General features: G+C 39.8%; 1 protein-coding gene across 1 annotated transcript; it reads right to left on the bottom strand.

Moving 5' to 3' along the window:
- Positions 1-13017: 13017 nt before the first annotated feature.
- LOC133862708 (uncharacterized) lies at positions 13018-13632 on the bottom strand. The gene is made up of 2 exons (XM_062298561.1): positions 13464-13632; positions 13018-13360 (listed from the first exon to the last, which is right to left on the bottom strand). Exons 1-2 carry the CDS (start codon positions 13544-13546, stop codon positions 13120-13122), a joined length of 324 nt encoding a protein of 107 aa, XP_062154545.1. The 5' UTR covers positions 13547-13632; the 3' UTR covers positions 13018-13119.
- Between the last annotated feature and the right edge of the window lie 2109 nt (positions 13633-15741).

The following is a 15741-nucleotide window of genomic DNA, read 5'->3' as shown; positions in this document are numbered from 1 at the left end:
TCGAGTGTGCTCGAGCGTGCTGGCTGTGGTACAGTACGCTCGAGCTCACCAGGGGTGCGCTAGAGCTGTGTTACAGAAACTCGGATTCTGTAGAAAATGCAGAAGCAGAAGCAGAACAGAAACAAAAATAAATAAATAAATAAATAAAAAATTGTTAGTTTATAAAAACATAAACAAAATAATATTTACAGAAAACAAAAATCTAGCTAACTAGTAGAAAAATAAAATCAATCAAACAAAAACCTATTTTTGAACTGATTTCTCCAGCAATGGCGCCAAAAACTTGTTGTAAGTTTCAAATGTACTCGCAAATACAGGAATCGTTTGCACTAATGGGTTTTACAAGTGCGAGGTCGATCCCACAGAGAAATGGTCAAAAATCAGGGTTTTGTTCAATTAACCTCATTTTAACCTAGTTCCAAATGCTGAGGTTCAAACATGCAAAATAAAAACTAAGTTAAAGATGATGAAAAACAAAATATAAAAAGAACTAAGGCTTAAGAATCCACCAAACTAAATCCAACAACACGCACTCTTGTTTTCCATTTGAACACCCAAAGAAAATTTAAACTTTGCATTGTTATTTAAGTATTTAACCATATATGTTAGGACTATTTAATGAGTCTCAACTTAGATCACAAAGAGTACTCATTTGAAATCAAATCATCCATTGTACCCATTCAAGGAACAAATCACAATGGATACCCTCTTTCAATCCGACTCGATGTACCCATTGGTTGAAGCACATCAAATACCCTACTACTCCAATAAATTCACATTCACTCTAAGGAATAAGCAATAAAGAAAATGAAACTTGAATAACATTTCAATAAAAGTTGGAATGTACAAATAGCATAACAAGAGTGTGAGTGTTATCAATGGTAAGGCTTCATCCTCAACCTTAGTTGAGGGTTCTAGCCTACCATGACTAAAAACGCTACAAAAGCTTGAATAAACAACATAAAATTAAATGAAACTTAATAGTAAAGAGTTACAAAATGGAAAGAGCTACTGAGACTAAGCTAAACCTGAAGAGAAAATGGCCTAAACTACTGTCCAACTCGTTGGGTTTGAAAAGGGAGGATGCTATGGCTTTATAGAGGAGCATTAGGGTTTGAAGGCCATATAGAAAGACTCCTCTACCCCCTTCTAGGTTTCCTCTCTTGCAAGAGACAACCAAAGTCACGAAACTAGCGTGCTCTACTACGAAAATCAGAGGGAGAAGTGCTTTTGTCATAAGAAATTGTCTGATTGGAGTTCTAGTGCAAGTTTGCATTTTTACCAGTTCTGCAGGGTGCACTTGAGCCAACAGGTTTGCGCTCGGGTTCACTCGGGCTTGAATGACTTCCTTGCGCACATCATGGTGCTCTGATGGCTGCTGGTGGACAAGTGCACTCAGGCTTAGCAGGGCTGTGCTCGAGCTCACTTGGCTAAAAGGCTCTTTTGTGGCGCATCGTTGCGGGTTGATGGCATGCTGTGGGCGCATGCCCTCGAGCCTAGTAGGGCTGTGCTCGAGCCCATTGCCTTGAAATCTGAATTTCCAACCTTTTGTGCAATTTTGCCTTAAAACCTCCATTTTTCACTTAATGACCTGCAAAATGCTAAAACACCAAAACTACAAAATACATCAGAAAATAACAAAGTTAAAGACCTAACAAGTGCAAATTAAGGAGTCCAAATATACAATATTTGGCACTCATCAATGCCAATGGGACTCTAACCCAACTGGTCTTACACATGAGCGGCTAATGGGACTTCAAGCCAAATTGTCTTACGTTCAGCATTCATGATTTCGTTCCATGCCCATGCTTTCCTGCTATATAATTATCATGTCCATACTTTCACACACTTATGCATCAATTAACATCAAATATTTTTCATGTCATTTCAATTGTATCATGAAATCCATAACTCATCATAAAATTCATACAACACATCTCAATTCTCGATTTTCATAAGACATATTTTAAAACTCATAAACTATCATCAAATCATATCTCAACATAATTCATAGTATCTAAAGCATTCTTAAAACACATATTATCCAAAATATTATCGGCTCGAATTAAAACAACTATAGCATTTTTGTATCAATATAAAACCATCAGAACTTAGTATCTTTTCTGAGTGAGTTAAATACTCACCTAAACTGCTTGAGTGGGAGCTTATGGAGGAATCGCCAACGTAAGCCTTACAATGTACCACTGCATTTCACATTACAACAACACATTATGACTAACACAAAACATTTCTAACTCTAAACCCCACTTAGGTTCTTGATTTGTCTCAAGAGCCTAACACTATGGAAACCTATAAAGTTTCCAGTGTTCCATTTGACAACCCGACAACTAAAAATACCAATCCATAGGAAAATCCTAGGGCTAGACACAAAAATCCATTATTACAACACTTTAGCAAAAACACAGGATTTGGGTCTTAGCTTGATTTCCAACCAAAGATGAATCCGTCTTCGAAATTATTTAGAACTCATCTAAACATCGAATACCTAGAGAAATTTGAGGGGTTAAGCTCAAACTATTAGAACCAACAGAAAATGTGAGAAAAACCAACACAAAATGTGAGAAAAGTTAGGGTTTGTGGAAATATTTACCTAAAACCAATCTGTTAGTTTGTAATTGGCTACATTCTATTGGACAAAATCACTTCTTTGTAATGATGCATTTAAACAGGGATTCGGCTATTCAGAATTCTTCTAGAAGATTCTGCACAGTCTACAAGCCAGAGAAATTGAATCCCTTGCAGCCGTCCGGACGACATGATATACCGTCCGGACGTCCAACTGTCGAAAGCATCATTCGTCCGGACGACGAGAACTTTCCGTCCGGACCTTCCTCTGTGTCAAGAAGCTTTGAACTATTCCAGCTTGCATCCATCCGGACGTTTCAGCAGCACATCCGGACGACACTCAGTGTTCGACCAGCTATGGGATTTCTTTCCAAAACACAGATATGGGAAGATCACTACAACTGTCCGGACGATGTGGATTCCCATTCGGACGCGCTTATCCATCAGGCAAGTTGCACATTCAAAATTTAGACATCCGAACGACAGCATTCATGGTTTGGACTCGCGAGCTACATATATCAAAATTGTGTGCATCAAATCAACCGTCTGGACGACCATTCCCTTGGTTTGGACACGCGAAGCCTTAATATGGAAATTGCTTGCATCTGAAGCGCGACCGTCCAGACAACAGGGCAACACCGTCCGGACGCGGCTCAAATTAGGAAAGAATTTCAGCGAAATTTTGGAAAGCTGATCACACAATTGTCCATTCGAACGCCTTATGTCTACTATTAGTTTGTAATTGGCCACATTCTGTTGGACAAAATACTTCTTTGTAATGATGTTGTTTAACAAGGATTCCGCTATTCATAGTGCTTCTAGAAGATTCTGCACAGTTTACAAGTCAGAAAAATTGGATCCCTTGCAGCGGTTCAGACGACATGATATACCGTCCGAACGCCCAACTATCCAAAGCATCATTTGTCCAGATGGTGAGAACTTTTCGTTCGGACCTTCCTTTGTGTCGAGAAGCTTCGAACTGCTCCAGCTCGCATCCGTCTAGATGTTTCAACAGTACGTCCGGACACCACTCAGTGTTCGACTAGCTATGGGATTTCCTTCCAAAACACAGATATGGGAAGATCGCTGCAACTGTCCGGACGACGTGGATTCCCGTCCGGATGCGCTCATCCATAAGGCAAGTATCGCATTCAAAATCCAGACGTCCGGATGCCAGTCTTCATGGTCTAGACGCGCGAAGCCTTAATATGGAAATTGCGTGCAGTGAAGGTGCCACAGTTCGGACCCGGCTCAAATCAAGAAAGAATTTCAGTGAAATTTTGGAAAGTTGATCGCACAATTGTCTGTCCGGACGCCCTATGACTACCGTCCGGACGGCGCCTAGGTTTTATCAAGCCAGGCGCTCATTTGAACCTGCAGCCTATAAATAGAGGTCCCTAGGCTTGAGAACAGCAAGAATTCGATATTGAATTCCTTCGTGCTTAGAGAGTTATATTATAAAGTTATTGTGCTGAGTTAGTCTCTCTGAAGCCATTGCTATGTGTGCTGTTGCTGGGCTGATCTGAAGTCTATCTTAGGGGTTGGCTCTAAGGTAAAGGATTCCATTGAGACCCCTTCAAGTAGGAGACCTAGTTAGGAGGCGTTCGTGTTGGGTTACACGTTAGAGTTCAAGGTACGACAAGTGCATTAGGGGTATGTGAGTGCTACTACTTTGTAACTAGTTTTGTCTTCTGAATAGTGGATATCCTGGGTTTGGCTGCCCCGGAGTGGTTTTTCTTTTGACTGAGTTTTCACTTCGTTAACAAAATATATGTCTCCTTTAATTCCGCATTTTGATATTTTGTTATACACATCTTTGCACACACTTTTTTTTTATATTAGAAGTCATTTTAATTTTTCATTTGGTATCAGAGCTTGGTACACTCTGTTTAGATTCAATTCTTGAGTGTTACTCTTTTTGACTTCTATTTGATAAAATGTCTCAAAGTCTGAAAATTGTTCCTTCCTTTGATGGTACGAACTATGGCTATTGGAAAGCTCGTATGCGGTTCTTTTTAAAATCTATTGACTGTTAGAGTATTGTTGAAATTGGTTGGACTAAGCCAGCTGATGCAACTCTCGAACTAGTCACTGAGAAAAACGCGTGACTTTCCAATGATAAAGCCCTCCATGCTCTTTGTCAAGCACTTTCACCATCTGAATTCGCAAGAATCTCAAATAGTGAATCCGCTAAAGAAGCGTGGCAAATTTTGGAAACAACATATAAAGGCACCAAACTTGTTAAATCTGCCAAACTTCAAATGTTGATTTCCAAATTTGAAGAAATTAAGATGTTGAAGGATGAGACATTTGGAGAGTTTTACTCCAAGATGAGCAACCTAAGAAACCAAATGGTGAGTCTTGGAAAAAACCGTTTCGGATGTAAAACTCATCCTTAAAATTCTAAGATCTTTGCCTGAGCGTTTCAAGATCAAGGTAACTACAATTGAAGAAAGCAAAGATCTGGAAGAAATGAAGATTGAAGAGTTGGTGGGATCTCTTCAAACTTAGGAGCTGTCCTTGCCCCCAGTTAAGAAGCTAAAAACCATTGCTCTGAAAGCTTCCAAGAAGAAGGTCGAAGTCTCATCTGGAGACAACTTTGAGGCTGAAGAAAAAGTTGTGGCCATGCTGGCCAAAAATTTCAGAAGATTAATGAGAAATGAGCGGTTCAAAAAGAAGTTTTCCGAAAAAATGAAAAAGGTCCCCAGAGAAGCTGAACCTGAGGAAGCCGAGAAGAAGGATCCCAGAGGCCCAATATGTTTTGAATGCTCAGGGTTTGGGCATATCTGAGCTGATTGTGGGAATCTCAAGCAAGGTAAGGGGAAGGCTTATAACGCAACTCTCAGTGATGAGTCCAAAGAAGAAGAAGAAGCTCCTGAGCAAGAGAAATTTCTAGCCTTTGTGGCTCCGCATGTAGAAGATGAAGATTCTTACTCAGAGCACAATGATGATGGGGAAAAACTCAAGGAAGCTTATAAAACCCTCTATGTGGGGTTTGAAAAGTTGAGGGAAGGTCGCAAGCAGCATATTCATGATCTGAACAGTTTACAGACTGAGAAAAGTTCATTGCCTTGCAAAATACAGGAGCTAAAGGAGAAGCTACTAGAGACAACTCTAATTAGAGAGAGTCACTGATGAAAAGCTGACTCGCATGCTATCAATCCAGAAGAGCCCAACCGACAAAACTAGTCTCGGGTATGTAGCTCCTCCTTCTGATAATCCCTCTACTTCCAAGACTGTCTTTGTTGAGCCTACAATCCCAGAGCATCCCCCCACTGTTGAGGATAAAGGGAAGCACAAAATTTGTTAGGTTTTGATTGGCTACATTCTGGTTGACAAAATCACTTATATGTATAGATGCTTTTATCAGGGATTCCACTATTTAGAGTGATGTCAGAAGATTCTGCACTGCTTACAAGTTAGAAGATTTTGATTCCCTGTCAGCCGTCCGGACGATGTGTCATCCCTTCCGAACGCCCATCTGTCCACTATTCCATCCGTCCGGACGACGTGCCATACCGTCCGGACCTTCACTGTTTCGAGAAGCTACTGTTTCAGCTTGCATCCGTCCGGACGTTTCAGCAGCCCGTCTGGACACCTCTCAGTAATCGATCAGCTTCAAATTCTTTCCAAGTTCAATTTAAGGGATGATTGCTTCAACCGTCCGGACGACGTGGATTCCCGTCCGGACTCATTCATACATAAGGCAAGAATCCCAATTCAAATATCATCATCCGGACGACAATCAACCTTGGTCCGGACGCGCGTTCTTTAGTTAAGGAAATTGCCAATTCAACTTCAACCGTCCAGACGACTGCCTTTCATGGTCTGGACGAGCGCATAGCAGATATGGAAATTACGTGTTGAAGATCAGCCGTCCAGACGCTAATCCCCCATGGTCCGGACGCGTGAAAGCCTTATATGGAAATTACTTACCGCAGACGTGCGACCGTCCGGACGATAGTGTCTCATCGTCCGGATGAGGCTCTTAAACAGGAAAGATTTCTCAGTGAAATTTTTGGAAAAATCTGTCGCACAGCTGTTCGTCCGGACGGCCCATGTCCACCGTCCTGACGGCACTCACATATATCACTGCAGTCGCCCATTCTATACCTCAGCCTATAAATAGAGGCCTCTGGGCATTGAGAACTTCAAGAATTCGATATTGAATTCCACAAGTGCTCAAAGAAGTTATTTTGAGAGATTGTTGAGCTGATTAAGTTTCCTCTGAAGCCATTGCAAGTATGCTGTTGCTGCGCTACAACTGAAGTCTATCTTAGGGGTTGGCCCTAAGGTAAAGGATTCCATTGAAGACCCCTTCAGGTAGGAGACTTGGTTGGGAAGCGTTCGTGTTAGGTTACACGTTAGAGAGCAAGGTACGACCACTGCATCGGGTATATGTGAGTGTTACTATCTTCTATCTAGCTTTGTCTTCTGAATAGTGGATATCCTGGGTTTGGCTGCCTCGAAATGGTTTTTCTCTTAATTGAGTTTCCACTTCGTTAACAAAAATCCTTGTGTCATTTATTTTCCGCATAGTTATTTTTGTTGACACTTTGTGCAGACACTTGCTATTTATTTTAGAAGTCAAATTTCATTTTTCAAAATTAATGGCGATGTTCCAGGCACTCAAAAGCCCCCTTCCATCAAAATATCTTCTATATGCCATCACTGCAGTTTAAGTGGGCATGTCCAACCCTAGTGCTCCCTCCTCAAAGCCCAGAAAGCGAAAGTCAAGAAAGAAGTGCATAGGCAAGCAAATTATGGCACAAGACCTTTGGCCCAGCATCAGACTCCATGGTATCAGGCTCCTTATCATGCTCCATGGAATCAAGCATCAAGGCATCAGGCCCCTCAATATCAAGCCCCTTGGCCTCATGCACCACGGCACCAGGCATCTCAGCATCAGCGGCTTCGCAGCGATTTGTACCTGCCAATCATAGTGGCAAATCCATGAACAAATCCAAGCACTTTAAAAGGCCACAAAAAGAATAAGATCTATACTACAAAGAGCCACCTATTTGGATGCAAAGCATGATGGAGTGGATGGGTCAACAGATGAAGTCCTGCCAACAACCACTCATAGGAAGGCAGACTTGGGTCAGAAAGAAGGAAGATGTTCACCCCATGAGGGGGAATAGACTCACCTAGTTGGTGAAGGTACTTGTTAATTTGTAATTGGCCTCATTCTGATTGGACAAAATCACTTGTATGTAAAGATGCTTTTCACAAGGATTCTACTATTCAAAAGTGCTTCAGATGATTCTGCATTGTTTACAAGTCAGAGATTTCAGTTCCCTGCCAGCCATCCGGACGAAGTGTCATCCCGTCCGGACGCTCATCGGTCCATAGTTCCAGCTGTCCAAACGACGTGCCATACCGTCCGGATGCCCGACAAACCAAAGCATCATCCGTCCGGACAACGTGGATTTCCGTCTGGACACTCATCTGCATCGAGAAGCTTCTGTTCCAGCTTGCATCTATTCAAACGTCTCAGCAGCCCGTCCGGACGACTCTCAGTGATCGAGCTTCAGATTTTCTTTCCAAGTTCAAATAAGGTTAGATTGCTCCAACCGTCCGGATGACGTGGATTCCCGTCCAAACGCACTCACACATAAGGCAAGAATTGCAATTCAAATTCAACCGTCCGGACGCCAATCTGCCATGGTCCGGACGTGTGCTCAACAGATATGGAAATTGCGTGTAGAAGATCAACCATCCAGATTGCCATCCCCTTGGTCCGGACACCCAAAGCCTTAGTAAGGAAATTACTTGCAGCGGACGTGCGACCGTCTGGATGACAGTGCCTCACCGTCCGGACGCGGCTCTCAAACAGGAAAGATTTTCAGTGAAAATCTCAGAATTTTGGTCGCACAGTTGTCTGTCCGGACGGCAGATGTCCACCGTCCAGACGACGCCCATCTTTATCAAGGCAGTTGCCCATTTGAACCCTCAACCTATAAATAGAGGCCCCTAGGCATTGAAAACTGCAAGAATTCGGTATTGAATTCCACTAGAGCTTAGAGCGTTATTTGTGAGATTGTTGAGCTGATTTGTTCTCTCTAAAGCCATCATTGTGTGTGTTGTTGCTGCGCTTAACTTGAAGTCTATCTTAGGGCTTGGCCCTAAGGTAAAGGATTCCATTGAAGACCCCTTCAGGTAGGAGACCTGGTTGGGAGGCGTTCGTATTGGGTTACACGTAAGAGAGCAAGGTACGACCATTGCATCAGGGGTATGTGAGTGTTACTATCTTGTATCTAGTCTTGTCTTCTGAATAGTGGATATCCTGGGTTTGGTTGCCCTGAAGTGGTTTTTCTCATCTTGAGTTTTCCACTTCGTTAACAAAAATTCTTGTGTTATTTATTTTCAGCATGTTATTTTTGTTAACACTTTAAGCACACACTTGCATTTATTTTAGAAGTCAATTTCATTTTTCAGTACACATGCCTAGGATTTGGTTCCTAATCCTAAGGCATCATGTTTGATTGCTTGATTATTACTTGCTATATTTTGTGCTTACTGTGCAATCTGGGAACCATTTTTTTCCCCTATTTCTTTTGGGAGAAATTGCAGGAAATTTTTTCTTTTCTTGACTTGTTAGATATTGCTTGTGTTTTTACCTGATATCTCAATTCTTTATGCATTAATTAACTTTGCTCAGATATGATTGGGAGTTTATGACTATATTTCTGCCAAGTTTTTTTCCTGTATATGCAAAAATTGGATAGCTTCTTTCCGCATGCAATGAAAATGTACACTATCCAAAACTCCCCTAAAGGTACATTTTTTCTTCTCCAACTTTTTGCTTCTAGAAATTCTGAATAAGAGAAGAGGTTTTTGATAAGATGGTCAAATTGACCAAACTGCTAGTTGGACCTAGAACCTAAAAATTCTGGTACTTTCTCTAGGTTGCAGCACCAAAAGAATCAAGCAATTACTCTTATGAATTCTGTGCTTATATTCACTACGTATGTGCTGAATTAGCAATATACCTTGTCCTTCATGATACATGTAAAACAATTGGGTGCTGCATCTTAGAGGGAATGTATCAGATGAGGGTGGCTAGGCCCTAGTAATTAATAATGTTTGACTTTTGACTGATCTTTCATTGATTTTCTCTCTTGTCTAGAAAATCTTGTTGCTTTATTTCATATCAGTTAAATCCATACCTTTTTGGGAAAAGTCTTCACAAACACACGCAATTGCTTGAGTTGGGAAATCTATTCAAATTTTCTAACTACATGAAGATTTTGTGCTAATTGAACTCTGGACTCTCTTTTATATCTTTACATAGTTTTGAAATGCTATTTGGTTAACTTATCAGTTGATTAGGAAAAATATTTTTTGCAAATTTTTTCTCAGTTTCTATCTTTTCAGTGTGAAGCGTCCGGACGGTCTCTCATTGCGTCCAGACGGATGTGGCTCAAACAGCCGGACAATAAAATTACACGTCCGGACGCGCGCGGCCTGTCGCATGCTTATATGGCAATGCGAGTCCGGACGAGTTAGTGAACCGTCCAGACGGGGACCCCACAGGTTATAAATCGAGGGTTTTAACCCTAGCCGCCGCATTTCCCCTACCCCACTTGGATTTTCTCTATACTTTTGGCTTTTAGTGTGTGGCTTCTTGAGATTTTTGCATTATCTCGCCCTATTTTGTCCTTTTGTGCATTACTCTCTCCATTCCAGGTACTTTTTCTAGTTAACTTTATTACTTTCAGTATTTTGATAACTGTTAGAATATTGATTATTTTGAGAATGTTTTGAGAATAAAAATTGCATATCTGCTGTGTTGGGATTTTTTTTGGGACTGTATTGTGTTCTTGCTGGATGTAACTTTTAGAAAAGTCCAATTTACTGCTGTTATACTGCCAGATTTTCTTTTGAAGCTAACAAGAATCTAATCTGTTTGGATTATTTTTGTCAAATCTTGTTGGTTATTCTTTTGCAGAATCATATCTGCTGGTAGTCCACAACGCAGAGTCCGACAGAGGATAGATGGAGAGTTGGCAGCCCTGAGAGCCAAAATCATGAACAGATCTGTCATTGCCGAATGGAATGTGGTTCGTGCAGATATTATGGTGGCCCCGCTAGACTGCATTCATGATATCATCCAGACCTACCACTGGGACTACCTCCACAACTATGCTTGTGTAGTCCTCACCATATTGGTCCACCTGTTTCATGCCAATCTTGAGATCATGCAAGATGATGACCACGGATTGGTTCTACAGTCTTTTGTGGATGGTCATATCATTACGGTTGATCCTCAGGTTATCAGCCAGATCATTGGGGTACCCGTGCTTCAGTAATCTGCTAGCCCGTACAATGAGGTAGTCTTGCTTCCGCCTCTGGATGATCTCAGAGATTTCTTTCAGGTTGTGCCTCAGGGTGAGGAGCGTGCCACTTTCATCAGGATTGGTGCCCTATCTGCCCCACACCGCATGCTTGACAAGATTGTCCAGCACAACCTCTGTCCCGTTGTTAAGCGCAGTGATCTGATATTGAAGAGGGCCCAGTTCGTATATGCCATCTGCCTTCGCTTGCCCTTCTACCTGTGCAAGTATATTTTGGGAGTTATTTTGGAGGCCAGTGATGAGGGCAATACTGGTCTCCCTTTTGGTTGCCTGCTCATTCAGATTATTTTACAGTCAGGCATCGGCATCACTAGAGAGCCACAAATGAAAATTCAGGATCCCATCAGCAAGCAAACGCTGATAAAGTCTAATACCCAGCTGAGGCGTGATGATATGGATGATGCTCCACAGTCCCCTCCTATCCATGTAGCAGTTCCTGACATGGTATCCTCTTCACATACTGTTCCTCCACAGCAGGATGCCAGCTATGCTCAGATTTTGAAGGCTTTAGCTGCACTCCAGAGTAGCATGAGCACTATGCAGCTAACTCTTTCATCTTTGCAGCAGGAGGTTCACTCGATCAACCTCCAAGTGGAGTAGAGCCAGCCGGACATTCAGGAGTGTCTTAGGCATCATCATCCATCTAGCAGTGATGATGAGGATGATGCACCTATGGATGCATCATGATTTTCGTTTGCTTCATTGTATTTTGAGACATTTTGGTTTTCTTTTTGATAATTTGCTACACTTGTTAAACTTTTGGATATTATTACTCTATTTACCCTTGTCCTTCTGAGACATTTAGGGGGAGTAATTTTTGTGTGTTTGATTCTTATTACTCTCCATTGTCTCTTTATGACAAAAATGGGGAGTATTTTTATTTTGGACCGGAATTGTATTTTTAATCGGTCAAGTGATTTTGTCCTAGAATAGCCAAAGGAGGAGTTTGTTAGTTTGTAATTGGCTACATTCTGTTGGACAAAATCACTTCTTTGTAATGATGCATTTAAACAGGCATTCATCTATTTAGAGTTCTTCTAAAAGATTATGCGCAGTCTACAAGCCAGAGAAATCAGATCCCTTGCAGCCGTCCAGACAACGTGATATACCGTCCGGATGTCCAACTGTCCAAAACATCATCCGTCCAGACAACGAGAACTTTCCATCCAAACCTTCCTCTGTGTTAAGAAGCTTCAAACTGTTCCAGCTTGCATCCATCTGGACGTTTCAGCAGCACGTCTAAACAACACTCAGTGTTCGACCAGCTATGGGATTTCTTTCCAAAACACAGATATGGGAACACTAAAAAAATTTTCGATTTTAGTAACCTAGGTTTACTAACATGCAAAAGCCATTTACACGTTAGTAAACTGTAATAACGTGAAATCAGTGGCGTGATTTTCACGTTCCTAATCCCTTAGTTACTAAAATAATTTTAGTAACGTCCAAATGGACATCACGTTACTGCATAGTAACGCAGAAAAATTGCACGTTAGTAAATATATAGTAACGTGCAAATGAGACTCCAGTAAACATAGTAACGTGATAATTTACGTTGAACGAATTTTTAATTTAGTAACGTGCAAAGTGTTGCACGTCACTAAAATTAGTAACGTAACAAAATTATCACATCACTAATTATAGTGGCGTGTAACACTTTTGCACGTTACTAAATTAAAAGTTAAAAATTAAAAAAAAAAAAAAAAAAAAAAAAAAAAAAAAAAGTTACTAATATATATAAAAAATAAAAAAATTATTATTTTTAGTAACGTGTGTTAGCACGTTACTAAAATTATGTAAAAAGTTAAAAAAAAAATAAAAAATAAAAAATAAAAAACGTTTCCACATCTGTTCTTCCTCCCAACCCATTCCGTCGACGATCACACTCCGTTGATCCCGCCGGAGCTGGCGCCGGTCTACCCACAAAATATTGCTCCCAAATTTTGTCTACCACAGAAATAAAAAACAAAAAATACCCAACAAAATTAATCCAACAATCACCAAACACAGAAACATTTTTCCAACACCACAAAATCTCCATTTTATTTGTTATAGAAATTACTCCAACAAAAAAAAAAAAAAAAAACCCCAAGATTCTAATAGACATTCGGGCTACCCACAAAATTTTGCTCCCAAATTTCTTAGAAAATCAACCCAGATCAAAGAAATTTACTTACTAGGAGCTAAAAAAACCGGATTCCCACTGTTTGGCCACCGGGAAACCAATCTTTGGCATCGCCGGCGCCAGCCATGACCTCTGGTGTTGGCGCCCTCCCAATAACGGCCGACCCACCAAGAATTTCTCCCTCTCCCTCGATCTCTCAATCTCCCTCTCTCGATCTGCCGTTCCGCTTTCGTGGTTTGGAGCACGTTTGTCCTGCTTTGGTTGATGCTTGGTGGGTTTCCCTCCTTGACAACTATAGCATTCATATTCCATAGAATTAAGAAAAAAAAAAAAAAATCATTTTTCTAAAGAAGAAAAGCACATAAACCAAATTCAAAGAGGACCCATGAACTTACAGAGTATTAGCGTGCTGAATATCAGCTTCAAGCACTTTGAGATAGTCCTTGAACGACTTTCTCATGGAAGAAGCAACGTACATCTCCAAATATTTCACTCAAAACTCTCCCAAAACTGACGAGCAGTGGGTCAGTTTCTTTTTCTTTCTCTTTCTCTTTACATTGTACGGGTCCTTCTATAGACGGAGGGAGAGAGGAAGCTGGAGGGCTGTCATGAGGAAAAGGAATTAAATTTTTTTATACAAATGCGAGGCGAGCCCGCGCAGTCAAAAATTTTGGCCAAAATTTGGGCCTTTGGGAAAGGGGCGCACGCGGGACACGAAAATTTTGTGTCCCGCGTGTAGCCCCCCAAGGCTCAATCAAGAGCTTTTTTTTTTTTTCTTTTAAAAAATAAGAGATTTTTTATTTCTTAATTAATTTTTTTGAAAAAATAAACGTTAAGTATATTGACTTAAGTATATTTACAGTTTTTTTTACGTCAAGTATATTTACAGTTTTTTTAGTAAATTTTTTTAAAAAAAAAAAAACTTTTTCATTTGTTTTTTTAAAAAAATATATATTTTTTTTTCCATTTTTAATTTCTTTTTTTTTTCATTTTTCTTTAATTTTTTTGATTTGTTTTTAAAAACAAACTTTTTTAGTTTTGGTCGAAAAATTGATTTTTTTTTTTTTAGTAACGTGCAAAATTTATCGCGTCACTAATTGTTTAAAATTATATTATTTTAAAAAAATTATATTAAAATAATATTTAGTAACGTGATAGATCAATAGGATCGATAGATCATCCGATCGATCGTGATCGATCGATAGGATCGATAAATCCATAGGATCGATAGATCATCCGATCAATCATGGTAGATCATCCAATCGATCATAATACATCAATAGGATCAATAGATCATCTGATCGATCATGATGGATCAATAGGATCGATAGATCATCCGATCAATCATGGTAGATCATCCAATCAATCATGATAGATCAATAGGATCGATAGATCATCCGATCAATCATGGTAGATCATCCAATCGATCATGATAGATCAATAGGATCGATAGACTATCCGATCAATCATGGTATATCATCCGATTGATCAATCATGGTAGATCATCTGATCGATCATGATAGATCAATAAGATCGATAGATCATCCGATCAATCATGGTAGATCATCTGATCGATCATGATAGATCAATAGGATCGATAGACAATTCGATCAATCGTGGTAGATCATCCGATCGATCAATCATGGTAGATCATTCGATCGATCATGATAGATCAATAGGATCAATAGATTATCCAATCAATCATGATAGATCATCCGATGGATCATGATAAATCATCTGGTCAATCATGATAGATCATCCGATCGATCATGATAAATCATCCGATCGATCATGATAAATCATCTGATCGATCATGATAGATCAATAGGATTGATAGACCATCCGATCAATCATGGTAGATCATCTGATCGATCATGATAGATCAATAGGATCGATAGATCATCCGATCAATCATGGTAGATCATCCGATCGATCATGATAGATAAATAGAATTGATAGATCATCCGATCAATCATGATAGATCATCCGATCAATCATGGTAGATCATCCGATCGATCATTATAGATCAATAGGATCGATAGATCATCCGATCAATCATGATAGATAAATAAGATCGATAGATCATCCGATCGATCAAATAGGATCGATAGATCATTCGATCCATCATGATAGATCAATATGATCGATAAATCATCCAATCGATCATGATAGATCAATAGGAGCGATAGATCATCCAATCAATCATGATAGATCAATAGGATCGATAGATCATCCGATCGATCATGATAGATCATCAGATCGATCATGATAGATCAATAGGATCGATAGATCATCCAATCAATCATGGTAGATCATCCAATTGATCATAATAGATCTATTGGATTGATAGATCATCCGATCGATGATGATAAATTATCCGATCGATCATGATAAATCATTTGATCAATCATGATAGATTATCCGATCGATCATGATAAATTATCCGATCGATCATGAAAAATCAATAGATGGTAGATCATGATTGATCATGATAGATCATTATTATTTAGTGAGGTGTTAAATTTGACACGTCATTAATAATTTAAAATTTAAAATTATTTTTTTATACCAACTTAGTAACGTGCAAGAATTTTGCATGTTACTATTTTTGTAATGTGCAAGAATTTGCACATTACTAATTAAATAACGTTCAAACAATTTGCGTGTTACTAA

Source organism: Alnus glutinosa, chromosome 3, assembly GCF_958979055.1.
Source record: "Alnus glutinosa chromosome 3, dhAlnGlut1.1, whole genome shotgun sequence".
NCBI lineage: Eukaryota > Viridiplantae > Streptophyta > Magnoliopsida > Fagales > Betulaceae > Alnus > Alnus glutinosa.
The sequence above is the reverse complement of the archived record's forward strand: the minus strand, read 5'-3'. Positions and strand labels throughout refer to the sequence as shown.